The following is a 15,037-nucleotide window of genomic DNA, read 5'->3' on the forward strand; positions in this document are numbered from 1 at the left end:
ATTAGGATCACCTTCTCTTTCCATGACATAGACTGACCAGGTGAATCCACGTGAAGGCTATGATCCCTTATTGATGTAACCTGTTAAATCCACTTCAATCAGTGTAGATGATGGGGAGGAGACAGGTTAAAGAAGGATTTTTAAGCCTTGAGACAACTGAGACATGGATTGTGTATGTGTGCCATTCAGAGGGTGAATGGGCAAGACAAAATATTTAAGTGCCTTTGAATGGGGTATGGTAGTAGGTGCCAGGTGCACCGGTTTGAGTGTGTCAAGAACTGGGTTTTTCACCCTCAACAGTATTCCCATGTGTATCAAGAATGGTCCACCACCCAAAGGACATTCAGCCAACTTGACACTGTGGGAAGCATTGGAGTCAACATGGGCCAGAATCCCTGTGGAACACTTTCGACACCTTGTAGACCATGCACTGACGAATTAAGGCTGTTCTGAGGGCAACAGGGGGCTCAACTCAATATTAGGAAGGTGTTCCTAATGTTTTGTGCACTCAGCGTATAGTGTTTTCAATAATAACTATTACCGATCATGAGCTTTTTAGTCCCACCCTTCAGATACTCTCAACCCATCCCACCTATCTCAGTAGACACGCCTCTTGATTTCCGCGTGACATATATTTTCCAACTGCGCTTACATGAGTTTTGAACCTTTCTAATTGCATAGTATCCACAGACTGTAAATTAAATATGATTATTTTACCTGAGAGTAATATTAAATCGTTGATTGGTTGGCAGTGGCTTTCCAAATCGCCCAACACTGCTATTTGTAAGGTTAATTTTAAATGAATGTACAGATTTTTCAGCCATTCCTGAACCTGTGACCAGAAACAAGCTACATGTTAGCAATACCCGAATAAATTACATAATGATTCTGTCTTTTCACAGCAAATCTGCATAGCTGAGATATTCTGTTGGTGGCAAAAATGTTGTATAATTGTAAGGCCTGGGTGTCGGAGTGTGGAGTCAACACGCAGAAAACAGCAGGTGCCAAATACAAAATGTTCTTTAATGAACACGGACCATATAGTCCACCCTATTAACACACTGGGTGTACTATCTAACCAACCCCAGACACGGGGAAAAGGAACACAGTCCAGAAAACACGTAGCACACAATCAACACCACTACTTACAAGCAAACAATCCCGCACAAAGAAACGTGCGGGCCGGCTGACTAATAAGCCCAACTAATTAACCCTAATACACCACAGGTGCACCCAATAACCACATAGGGAGGGGGAGAAAAAGATCAGTGGCAGCTAATAGGCCGGTGACGACGACCGCCGAACGCCACCCGCACGGGAAGGAGAGCCTGCCTCGGTCGAAGTCGTGACAATAATAATTGTCCTGAAATGAAACTGGTATATTTTTCTATTTATGGCAACTTTTTCAGTCTGTTTTGGTCTTTAATATACGACATAATAATATACCTTCCCTCTTTCCACTTGCCTCCTCCATTTTTGCGGTAATGCTACAATCAGTTGGTTGTAACTTTGGATGGAGCAGACATTCCCATATATTTTCGATAGCTGCTTGTGTGACATAACTCCACCATCAAATCACAAGTCACATGCGCTGAATACAATAGGTGTAGACTTTACCGTAAAATGCTTACTTACGAGCCTTTCCCGAACAATGCGGAGTAAAAAAGTATGACACATTTGCATAAAATAAAAAAGTTCATAATAACAAAATGGTGCAGCTATATAACTTCAAATTGAATTTGACACAGGTTTCGTAAACAACAGGTGTAGACTAACAGTGTAATGCTTACTTACGGGCCCTTTTCTAACAATACAGATTCAAAGACAATAAAAATTAAAAATAAAGTTTTTAAAAAATGAATAACAATAACGAGTAAAAAATGACATGGCTATATACTGTGAGAACCAGTACTGAGCCGATGTGCAGGGGTACGAGGTAATTGAGGTAGCTATGTATAGAGCCTTTGGAAAGTATTCAGACCCCTTTACTTTTTCCACATTCTGTTACGTTACAGCCTTAGTCTAAAATTGATAAAATTGTTTTTTTCCTCATCAATGTACACACAATACCCCATAATAACAAAGCAAATACATGTTTTTAGACATTTTTGCAAATGTATTCAAAGAAAAAACTGATATGACATTTACTTAACTATTCAGACTCTTTACTCAGTACTTTGTTGGAGTACCTTTGGCAGCGATTACAGCTTCAAGTCTTCTTGGGTATGACGCTACAAGCTTGGCACACCTGTATTTCGGGAGTTTCTCCCATTCTTCTCTGCAGATCCTCTTAAGCTCTGTCAGGTTGGGTGGGGAGTGTTGCAGCACAGCTATTTTCAGGTCTCCAGAAATATTAGACCGTGTTTAAGTCTGGGATCTGGCTGGGAAACTCAAGGACATTCAGAGACTTGTCCTGAAGCCACTCCTGCGTTGTCTTGGCTGTGTGCTTAGCGTCGTTGTCTTGTTGGAAGGTGAACCTTCGCTCCAGTCTGAGGTCCTGAGCACTCTGGAGCAGGTTTTCATCAAGGATCTCTCTGTACTTTGCTCCGTTCATCTTTCGCTCAATCCTGACTAGTCTCCCAGTCCCTGCCGCTGAAAAACATCCCCACAGCATAACCCTGCCACCACCATGCTTCACCGTAGGGATGGTGCCTGGTTTCCTCTAGAAGTGACACTTGGCATTCAGGCCAAAGAGTTCAATCTTGGTTTGATCAGACCAGAGAATCTTGTTTCTCATGGTCTGAGAATCTTTATGTGCATTTTGGCAAACTCCAAGTGGGCTGTCTTGTGCCTTTTACTGAGGAGTGGCTTCCGTCTGGCCACTCTACCATAAAGGCCTGAGTGGTGGAGTGTTGCAGAGATGGTTGTCCTTCTGGAAGGTTCTCCCATCTCCACAGGGGAACTCTAGAGCTGTGTCAGAGTGACCATCGGGTTCTTGGTCACCTCCCTGGCCTTCTCCCCCGATTGCTCAGTTTGGCCGGTTGCCCAGTTCTAAGAAGAGTCTTGGTGTTTCCAAACTTCTTCCATTTAAGAATGATGGAGGCCACTGTTTTATTGAGAACCTTCAATACTGCAGAAATGTGTTGGTACCCTTCCCCAGATCTCTGCCTCGACACAATCCTGTCTCAGAGCTCTACGGACAATTCCTTCGACCTCATGGCTTGGTTTTTGCTCTGACATGCACTGTCAACTGTGGGACCTTATATAGACAGGTGTGTGCCTTTCCAAATCATGTCCAATTAACTGAATTTATCACAGGTCAACTCCAATCAAGTCTTAGAAACATCTCAAGGATGATCAATGGAAAGAGGAAGCTCCTGAGCTAAATTTCGTGTCTCATAGCAAAGGGTCTGAATACTTATGTAAATAAGGTATTTCTGTTTTTCTAAAAACCCGTTTTCAATTTGTCATTATGGTGTATTGTGTGTAGATTGATGAGGATTTTCTTTTTATTTAATCCATTTTAGAATAAGACTAAAATAAGAAAATGTGGAAAAAATCAAGGCATAGGAATACTTTCCGAATGCACTGCCTACAGTGCCTTCATAAAGTATTCACACCCCTTGACTTTTTCCACATTTTGTTGTGTTACAAAATACTCTGTAATGTCAAAGTGGAATAAAAATTCTAACATTGTTTAAAAAAGAAGGAAAATTAAACACTAATATATCTTGATTAGCGAAGTATTCAATCCCCAGAGTCAATACATGTTAGAATCACCTGTTGCAGTGATTACAGCTGTGAGTCTTTCTGGGTAAGTCTCTAAGAGCTTTGCACACTCGGATTGTACAATATTTGCCCATTATTCTTTATTTTTTTAAATGTCAAGCTCTTTGAAGTTGGTTGTTGATCATTGCTAGACAGCCTTTTTCAGGTCTTGCCATAGATTTTGATGCCGATTTAAGGCAACACTGTAATTCAGGACCATTCAATGTTGTCTTGGTAAGCAACTCCAGTGTATATTTGGTCTTGTGTTTTAGGTAATGTCCTGCTGTAAGGTGAATTTGTCTTCCAGTGTCTTCAAGCAGACTGAACCAAGTTTTCCAGTAGGATTTTGCCTGTGCTTAGCTCTATTATGTTTATTTTTCTTTAAAAAAACAAATATTTTCCTTGTTGATGACAAGCATACCCATAACATGATGCAGCCACCACCATGCTGCTTGAAAATATGAAGAATGGTACTCAGTGATGTGTCGTGTTGGATTTACCCCAAATACAACTTTGTAATCAGGACAAAAAGTGCAATTCTTTGCCACATATTTTGCAGTATTACTTTAGTACATGTTTAGATGCATGTTTTGGAATATGTTTTATTCTGTACAAGCTTCCTTCTTTTCACTATGTCATTTATGTTAGTATTGTGGAGTAACTACAATGTTGTTGAGCTATCCTCAATTTTCTCCTATCACAACCATTAAACTCTGTACCTGTTTTAAAATCACCATTGGCCTAATGGTGAAGTCCCTGAGCGGTTTCCTTCCTCTCTGGCATCTGAGTTAGGAAGGACGCCTATATCTTTATAGTGACAGGGTGTATTGATACACCACACAAAGTGTAATTAATAACTTCACCATGCTCAAAGGGATATTCAATGTCTGTTCAATGTCTTTTATCTACCAATAGGTACCCTTCTTTGCGAACCATTGGAAAACCTCCCTGGTCTTTGTGGTTAAATCTGTGCTTAAAATTCACTCCTCGACTAAGGAACCTTGCAGATAATTGTATGTGTGGGGTACAGAGGTGGGGTCATTTATACAAAAAATCATTATTGCACACAGAGTCCATGCAATTTATTATGTGACGTGTTAAGCACATTTTTACTCCTGAACTTATTTAGACTTGCCATAACAAAGGGTTGAATACTTATTGACTCAAGACATTTCAGCTTTTAATTTTTAATTAATTTGTAAACATTTCTTAAAACTTAATTCCACTTTGACATTATGGGGTATTGTGTGTAGGCACAAAATCTCAATTTAATCCATTCTAAATTCAGGCTGTAACACAACAAAATGTAGAAAAAGTCAAGGAGTGTGAATAATTTTTGAAGACTGTAGGTAAGGGCTTGCTTAATCATTTCAGTCCCCCAAACTCATGTCATTATACAAAAAGTCACATTTAATTTTGCCTGGCTTAGCGTTCCAAATAAAGTGAACTATTTTTGGCTCATATGGTTTAAAAAACAAGGTGTCTGTGGGGGTAGTGCTATAAGTAAATAAGTAAACTGTGATATGACGAAAGAGTTAACCAGGGTGATTTTTCCATAAAGACAGGTGTTTACCTCTCCATGGTTGAAAGATTTTGTCTATTTTTGCTAACTTTCTATATCAATTTGTATTGGTAAATTCATTTATATCTTTTGGGAAATGAATACCAAGTATACCTACATCACCAACAGCCCATTTTATTGGTAAACTACAGGGTCATGTGAAAGTTGTGTCTTTTAATGGTCCAGTATGTAATATGGTACACTTATCATAATTGGGTTTTAATCCGGAGACTAGAGAAGGGATCTAGATCTTCAAAGAGACCATGCAGATATCCAGATTGGGGACTTAAGTTAAGAGGAAACTTGACACTTTTGTTTTTAATAATATGAATATTAATACAATCTCTTTACACGTACATTCATACTATATATTTGATTCATTCATCTCTTATTCCTCCTATCTCTCTTATCCTCCCCTTTCTTGAACTCGGGAATAAACAACTTGTCATCTAACCTGTGACACAGATCCTGCTGGTCGGCTGGAAGGAGAAAAGGAAAGGAGACCCCCAGGTCTGGGAGGTGGAAGGAGAGGTCAAACAGTAGCCCTCTTCTCCTGCAGCCTGTGAGGCCCACTGTGCAACAGGTCCAACATCAGTCTTGAGTATATATTGCCATGGAGCTGTCGCATAATGATAGAAGAAGGTTGCAGGGCTAAAGTGTGCTGCAACGCCAGTGAGAGCGATGGGCCTCTCATGTATTCAACCATGCCATACGCCCCAGTCAGGAGACACTCTGATCTGAACACCTTGCACTATCTGCTGCTCTGCTCCACTATGGAGATTTACCACAACACAGTGCCTTCAAGAGCTGAGGGGAGTTGGATGGAGAGGTTTACTGGGTTTACTGCGTGTGTGCGTGTACTGTAAGTGTGTGGTTGTGTGTAGAGGGAATGAATGCATGAGGAGGCTGCGTATGCAACAGTGTTTTAATGTGCCTCTAATCTATTATCATCTACTGTTGCTGTTGTGTCAAATCTTGAATGAAGAAGAACAATCTAAGATAACAGAGTGATGTGGTGTTGCATCGACATGTATGGAGTTTGCACTGCAAGGTTACCATGTACATTCCTATGAATATTGATTTTGTACCATCACCTTCTTTGTGATTTACTGTACCAATGCATTTACCATATCCAATTATGTTGGAAGTTAATGTAATGTCCTTACTGTATGTGTCCTCATGTACTATGAAATGTGTTATGAATTACTTTCCGACTAATTTGTGTATGAAGTATGTTGCATATCCACGTGTCAATGTGAATGATAACTGTTCAAGTTCAGGCTCAGTAGTTTTGAGTTGTTTCCCATAGTGACATTAAGTGCTGAGTGGGAATGTACTGTATCATTCATCTGTACCTACTGTAAGTAGCCAGATACACAGGTATACTGTGTAACAAAACATTCCTTATTAGGTCAAAAGTTGACCCCAAAGCAAAGGCAACAATCCCCCAATGACAGATACGCCTAATTGGGGCACTATTGTGAGACCAGTCACTGATCGAGACAGGAATATATGGGGGTTCCACAGACAGCATTCATCTTCCCTTTCCCATTGCACCCTTAATTTTGAGGGCATACTGTAGGCTTCTAGTTTATCAACACCATTGAATGCTGTGTTTACTGTGTGATACCCATGAATTATTCAGCATCACTATGCCATTTAAAACAGTACAGTAGGTTGAACATCTTGTGCTCCCTGTTTACCAGGGTTTGGGTCAATTCCCTTTCACTTCCAGTCAATTCAGAAAGTCAACCAAATTCCAATTCCAAATGTTCCTAATTGAAAAGTATTGAATAGAATTGGAATTTCAGTGTACTACTTCCTGAATTGACTGGAATTTAAATGGAACTGACCCCAACCCCTCTTTTTACCACAAGCCAGGTCAGAACAGTGAGTAACTCAACTACTCAGCCATTTAAGAAAAACACAAACATACAGAGCATACAACTCCATGTAAACTGTAAGCTTCATTGGGAATTGAGACGGTCACCTTATCATGGATCAAATGTGACCAGATACTGTTTGGTATTCGCATTTTCTAGTAGTTAGTGATGTTTTTTTGTGTATGTGAATCAGCTGTCATAAGGCCTTGCCTTTGTCCCCTGATAGGGGCTCTGAATGGGGACAAAAAGCACATTGGAGACATGGCTTATCAATGCAAGACTGAAAATGGAATTGTGCACGGAATTTAAATTGAGCTGTTTTTTTTAACAAATAAAAGTTTGAAAATTCCATGTGATTGAGTCTACTACTATTCATATGATCATTCAGTGGAGATAATGTTTTCCCGCAAATGGATCTGACTATGTTAACCACTAGGTGGAAACAGGTACCCATGATGACCCCAGCCTCCTGTTGCACCCAGTTCCCATCATCCTGCCATTGAAACCCTAAAACCCTGAAAACCTACAGTAATCTGAATAGGTGTAAAATTATTTCCTGTCAAAAAGCAACAGCGGTAAATCAAATACCGCGGGTAAATGTAATAACTTTTAGATTTTGTTTGTGTAATAAACCCAGTTAATGTAATAACTTGCCGGTAAACATAATACAATGTAAAAACATAACATTAACCAGTGGTTATTACATTAACCGGTGAGTAATAACGTTTTTTGCAGGACTGGATCATGACACTGTAGTTATGGGGGTTCCACAGACGGGAGACGGGACCATGACCTTGACACAGGACCGGACCATGACCATACTTTCTGCATAACAAAATAACTTCTTTCATTATCAAGCTGACACAGGGTGTTTCACATTTTCAGGGAACTGTCTAATCCAGGTGGTTTAAGTAAAATAATTATACTTTAGTCATTTCAAATATACTTTACAATGACAAAAATCGAATCGAAACTGTAGAAAGAATAATGGACCTACTGTCCCTTCAGAAAGTATTCACACCCCTTGACTTTTTCAAAATGTTGTTGTGTTACGGCTTGAATTTAAAATGGATTAAATTGAGATTGTGACACTGGCCCCATAATGTCAAAGTGGATTTGGGGGTGGGATGTTTTACAAATTTAGAAAAAAATTTAAGCTGAAATGTCTTAAGTCTAAGTATTCAACCCCTTTGTTATGTCAAGCCTAAATAAATACAAGAGTATACGTTTGGTTAGCAAGTCACATACTAAGTTGCATGGACTCACTCAGTGTGCAATTATAGTGTTTAACATGATTTTTCAATGACTACCCTATCTCTGTACCACACACATACAATTATCTTTAAGGTCCCTCAGTCGAGAACATTTCAAGCACAGGTTCAACCACAAAGACCAGGGAGGTTTTCTAATGCCTCGCAAAGAATGGCACCTATAGGTTAAAAAAAAAGCAGACACTGAATATCACTTTGAGCATGGTGAAGTTATCAACTACGCTTTGGATGGTGTATCAATAAACCCAGTCACTACAAAGATACAGGCGCTCTTCCGTATTTAGTTTCCGGAGAGGAAGGAAACCGCTCAGGGATTTGACCATGAGGCCAATGGTGATTTTTTTAAACAGTTATAGAGTTTAATGACTGTGATAGGAGGAGAAAACTGAGGATGGATCAACAACATTGTAGTTACTCCACGATACTAACCTAAATGACAGAGTGAAAAGAAGGAAGCCTGTACATAATAAAAATATTCTAAAACATGCATCCTGTTTGCTATACGACACTAAAGTAATACTGGAAAAGATCTGGCAAAGAAATTAACTTTTTGTCCTGAATAGAAAACGTTATGTTTGGGGCAAATCCAACACAACACATCACTGAGTACCAATCTTTTTAGGATACAAATAAATGGAATAAAGCTAAGCACAGGCATAATCCTAGCGGAAAACCTGGTTGTCTGCTTTCCAACAGACACTGGGAGACAAATTCACCTTACAGCAGGACAATAACGTAAATCACACGGCCAAATATACACTGTAGTTGCTTATCAAGATGACATTGAATGTTCCTGAGTCGCCTAGTTACAGTTTTGACTTAAATCGTCTTGAAAATCTATGGCAAGACTGTATAGCAATGATCAACAACCAACTTGAGAGCTTTTTGTTTTTTTAAATGGGCAAATATTGTATACAGTATATAATTAACTCAAATTGAAACACAACATGTAAAGTGTTGGTCCCATGTTTCATGAGATGAAATAAAAGATCCCAGAAATGTTCCATATGCACAAAAAGATTACTTCTCTCAAATGTTGTGCACAAATTTGTTTACATCCCTGTTAGTGAGCATTTCTCCTTTGCCAAGATAATCCATCCACCTGACAGGTGTGGCATATCAAGAAGCTGATTAAACAGCATGATCATTACAGGAGTGCACCATGTGCTGGGGACAATAAAGGCCACTCTAAAATGTGAAGTTTTGTCACACAACACAATGCCACAGATGTCTCAAGTTTTGAGTGAGCATGTAATTGGCATGCTGACTGCAGGAATGTCCAGAGCTGTTGCCAGAGAATTTAATGTTAATTTCTCTACCATAAGCCGCCTCCGACGTCATTTTAGAGAATTTGGCAGTACGTCCAACCGGCCTCAGAACTGCAGACCACGTGTAACCACACCAGCCCAGGACCTCCACATTCGGCCTTTTCACCTGTGGGATCATCTGAGATCAGCCACCCGGATAGCTGATGAAATTGAGAAGGATTTTTCTGTCTGTAATAAAAACCTTTGATGGGGAAAAACTCATTCTGATTGGCTGGTGTGGCCTCCCAGGCCCACCCATGTCTGCACCCCTGGCCAGTCATGTGAAATCCATAGATTAGGGCCTAATGAATTCATTTCAATTGACTGATTTCCTTATATGAACTGTAACTCAGTAAAATTGTTGAAATTGTTGCATGTTACGTTTATATTTTTGTTCAGTATATATACGTTTTATTGTCACATACTTTATTGTCAGCATGCCAACAATTTTTATTGTCAGCATGCCAATTGCATGCTCCCCCTGGCAGTAGTGGTGCGTGGGTAAAATCACTGGGGAAGAAAAAAAGGCCATATTACAACCTGCAGTATGTGTTGTGATAACTTCGTTGTTTGCTTTATAACCTGTTCGTTCATATGCCTTGCGACCTTGATATTTAGGCCTAAGGCCGAGACAATAAGAAGACACAGTGGAATAATAATTTCAACCAAATCAAATCCAATTTTACAACCTGACTGGCACAGAGACTCATTCGGGATTTCTCCTTAGATGGGGGGCTGGTTTTGTGGCTGTTGGACTTCCTGAGCCAACGCTCACAGCGAGTCAAAATAGGTCCCCATGTGTCGGATATACGCAATACCAACACAGGCTCTCTTCAGGGATGTGTTTAGTCCCCACTCCTGTACATCTTGTACACTAATAGTTGTACTAGTTCCCATACTGACAGACACCTCGTTAAGTTCACTGATGACACTGCCTTGATCAGCCTGTTGCATGATGACGAGGAACATCATGGCCTGGTCCTAGATGACTTTGTAGACTGGTGTGAGGAATCACACTTGGTCCTCAATACCAACAAGACCAAAGAGATGTGCATAGACTTCAGGAAGCGTACAACACCTACCTCTGCAACATCTATCAGAGGTCAGAATATAGAAATTGTAGAATAATACAAATATCTTGGTGTACTTTTGGACAATAAGCTTCAGTGGAGTAAATGTACAGACCTGATCTACAAAAAGAGCCAACAGAGACTGTACTTTCTCAAAAAGCTGGGATCTTTTAATGTAGACTGTACTATATTGACTCTGTTTTACAAATATTTTACTGAGAGTATTTTAACTTTTTGTATTGTTTGTTGGTTTGGCAATGCCACTGTCAGCCAGAGAAATATGTTGAGAAGGATTATTACCACAGCAAGCAAGGTACTTGGAGTCAAACTGTCAGGCCTGGATGAGATCTTTAAGGTCAGGGCCCTCCGAAAGGCTCACAAAATCATTTTAGACCCAAGCCACCCCCTGTACCTGTACTTTGAACTACTCCCCTCTGGGCGCAGGTATAGGGCACCCCTCAGCAGGAAAAACAGAACTAGACAATCATTTGTGCCAGGTGTGATATCCCTCCTAAATAGCTCGGGCTAATGTTCCTATCGACTCCATAAGGCCAGCGGGCTAGTCTTTAAAAAAAAATATATATTTCTTTATTTAGTATAATTATTATCATTTTTTTTTTATTGGTATGTAATTGTTATGAAAGTTGTATTGTCAATTTTGTTTTGTATTTAAACGCCACTTTAAATGTGTACATGACACTGCAACAAAATTTCCCCATGGGGACAATAAAGTCAGTAAGTAAGTTACAGTGAAATGCTTACTTACAGTGAGGGAAAAAAGTATTTGATCCCCTGCTGATTTTGTACGTTTGCCCACTGACAAAGAAATGATCAGTCTATAATTTTAATGGTAGGTTTATTTGAACAGTGAGAGACAGAATATCAACAAAAAAATCCAGAAAAACGCATGTCAAATATGTTATGAATTGATTTGCATTTTAATGAGGGAAATAAGTATTTGACCCCTCTGCAAAACATGACTTAGTACTTGGTGGAAAAACCCTTGTTGACAATCACAGAGGTCAGACGTTTCTTGTAGTTGGCCACCAGGTTTGCACACATCTCAGGAGGGATTTTGTCCCACTCCTCTTTGCAGATCTTCTTCAAGTCATTAATGTTTCGAGGCTGACGTTTGGCAACTCGAACCTTCAGCTCCCTCCACAGATTTTTTATGGGATTAAGGTCTGGAGACTGGCTAGGCCACTCCGGGACCTTAATGTGCTTCTTCTTGAGCCACTCCTTTGTTGCCTTGGCCGTGTGTTTTGGGTCATTGTCATGCTGGAGTAACCATCCACGACCCATTTTCAATACCCTGGCTGAGGGAAGGAGGTTTTCACCCAAGATTTGACGGTACATGGCCCCGTCCATCGTCCCTTTGATGCGGTGAAGTTGTCCTGTCCCCTAAGCAGAAAAACACCCCCAAAGCATAATGTTTCCATCTCCATGTTTGACGGTGGGGATGGTGTTCTTGGGGTCATAGGCAGCATTCCTCCTCTTCCAAACACGGCAAGTTGAGTTGATGCCAAAGAACTCCATTTTGGTCTCATCTGACCACAACACGTTCACCCAGTTGTCCTCTGAATCATTCAGATGTTCATTGGCAAACTTCAGACGGGCATGTATATGTGCTTTCTTGAGCAGGGGGACCTTGCGGACGCTGCAGGATTTCAGTCCTTCACGGCGTAGTGTGTTACCAATTGTTTTCTTGATGACTATGGTCCCAGCTGCCTTGAGATCATTGACAATATCCTCCTATGTAGTTCTGGGCTGATTCCTCACCGTTCTCATGATCATTGCAACTCCACGAGGTGAGATCTTGCATCGAGCCCCAGGCTGAGGGAGATTGACAGTTCTTTTGTGTTTCTTCCATTTGCGAATAATCGCAGAAACTGTTGTCACCTTCTCACCAAGCTGCTTGGCGATGGTCTTGTAGCCCATTCCAGCCTTGTGTAGGTCTACAATCTTGTCCCTGACATCCTTGGAGAGCTCTTTGGTCTTGGCCATGGTGGAGAGTTTGGAATCTGATTGATTGATTGCTTCTGTGGACAGGTATCTTTTATACAGGTAAGAAACTGAGATTAGGAGCACTCCCTTTAAGAGTGTGCTCCTAATCTCAGCTCGTTACCTGTATGAAAGACACCTGGGAGCCAGAAATCTTTCTGATTGAGAGGGGGTCAAATACTTATTTCCCTCATTAAAATGCAAATCAATTTATAACATTTTTGATATGCGTTTTTCTGGATATTTTTGTTGTTATTCTGTCTCTCACTGTTCAAATAAACCTACCATTAAAATTATAGACTGATCATTTCTTTGTCAGTGGGCAAACGTACAAAATCAGCAGGGGATCAAATACTTTTTTCCCTCACTGTACAAGACCTTATCCAACAATGCAGTTTTAAGAAAAATAGGTGTTAAGAAAAAAGGCATACACCCCCGCCCTTCTTCTTACCAGAAAGATGCTTGTTTCTGTCGGCGCGATGCGTGAAGAAACCAGTTGGCTGGTTTCCGTGAAACAAAGAACGTTACAGTCTCTGATGTCTCTCTGGAAGGCAACCCTTGCACAGATTTCGTCTACCTTGTTGTCAAGAGACTGGACATTGGCAAGTAGTATGCTCGGGAGCGGTGCGCGATGTGCCCGTCTACGGAGCCTGACCAGAAGACCGTTCCGTCTGCCCCTTCTACGGCGTCGTTGTTTTGGGTCGCCGGCTGGGATCTGATCCATTGTCCTGGGTGGTGGGCAAAACAGAGGATCCGCTTCAGGAAAGTCGTATTCCTGGTCGTAATGTTGGTGAGTTGACGTTGCTCTTATATCCAATAGTTCCTCCCGACTGTACGTAATTAAACCTAAGATTACCTGGACTAACAATGTAAGAAATAATACATTAAAAAACAAAATACTGCATAGTTTTCTAGGAACGCGAAGCGAGGCGACTATCTCTGTCGGCGCCGGAAGTTCATTCGTTGTCGGTGATCAGGCTGTTGTGTCATCGGCAAACTTAATGATGGTGTTGGAGTTGTGCCTGGCTATGCAGTCATGAGTGAACAGGGAGTACAGGAGGGGACTGCGCACGCACCGCTGAGGGCCCCCCGTGTTGAGGATTAGCATGGCGGATGTGTTGTTACCTACCCTTACCACCTGGAGGCGGCCCGTCAGGAAGTCCAGGATCCAGATGCAGAGGGAGGTGTTTATTCCCAGGGTCCTTAGCTTAGTGATGAGCTTGAGGGCACTATAGTGTTGAACGCTGAGCTGTAGTCAATGAATAGAATTCTCACATAGGTTTGAGTGAGTTTCTGGGATAATGGTGTTGATGGCGTGAGTTCTACGGGGTCAGTAGTCATTTAGGCAGGTTACCTTAGTGTTCTTGGGAACAGGGACTATGGTGGTCTACTTGACACATGTTGGTATTACAGACTCAGTCAGGGAGAGGTTGAAAATGTCAGTGCAGACACCTGCCAGTTGGTCAGCGCACGCTCTGGGTACACGTCCTGGTAATCCGTCTGGCCCTTCGGCCTTGTGAATGTTGACCTGTTTAAAGGTCTTACTCACATCGGCTACGGAGAGAGTGATCACACAGTCATCCGGAACAGCTGACACTCTCATGCCTGTTTCAGTGTTGCTTGCCTCGAAGCGAGCATAGAAGTAGTTTAGCTCGTCTGGTAGGCTGGTGCCACTGGGCAGCTCGCGGCTGTGCTTCCCTTTGTAGTCTGTAATAGTTTGCAAGCCCTGCCACATCAGACGAGCATCGGAGCCGGTGTAGTACAATTCAATCTTAGTCCTGTATTGACGCTTTGCCTGTTTGATGGTTCGTCGGAGGGCATAGCAGGATTTTTTATAAGCTTCCGGGTTAGATTCCTGCTCCTTGAAAGCGTCAGCTCTACCCTTTAGCTCAGTGCGGATGTTGCCTGTAATCCATGGCTTCTGGTTGGGGTGTGTACTTACAGTCACTGTGGAGACGATGTTATCGATGCACGTATTGATGAAGCCAGTGACTGATGTGGTGTACTCCTCAATGCCTACAGAAGAATCCCGGAACATATTCCATTCTGTGCTTAGCATCTGCTTCATCTGACCACTTGTTTATTGACAGAGTCACTGGTGCTTCCTGCTTTAGTTTTTGCTTGTAAGCAGGAATCAGGATGATAGAATTATGGTCAGATTTGCCAAATGCAGGGAGAGGGAGAGCTTTGTATGCATCTCTGTGTGTGGAGTAAAAGTGGTCTAGAGTTTTTTCCC

The 15,037-nt window shown here is 41.3% G+C and overlaps 1 protein-coding gene across 4 annotated transcripts in view; it reads left to right on the top strand.

The window, feature by feature from the left end:
- LOC139557244 (solute carrier organic anion transporter family member 4A1-like) overlaps window positions 1–7,501 on the top strand; it is a 61,072-nt gene extending 53,571 nt beyond the window's left edge. For all 4 annotated transcript variants that reach the window (XM_071371774.1, XM_071371776.1, XM_071371773.1 and 1 more), the window contains one exon: window positions 5,735–7,501. In XM_071371774.1, the coding sequence (XP_071227875.1) occupies window positions 5,735–5,870 (136 nt within the window). In that variant the 3' untranslated portion in view covers window positions 5,871–7,501. The remainder of the gene's footprint in view (window positions 1–5,734) is intronic.
- The last annotated feature ends 7,536 nt before the right edge of the window (window positions 7,502–15,037 follow it).

Source organism: Salvelinus alpinus, chromosome 28 (assembly GCF_045679555.1).
Source record: "Salvelinus alpinus chromosome 28, SLU_Salpinus.1, whole genome shotgun sequence".
In the NCBI taxonomy this organism is placed as follows: domain Eukaryota; kingdom Metazoa; phylum Chordata; class Actinopteri; order Salmoniformes; family Salmonidae; genus Salvelinus; species Salvelinus alpinus.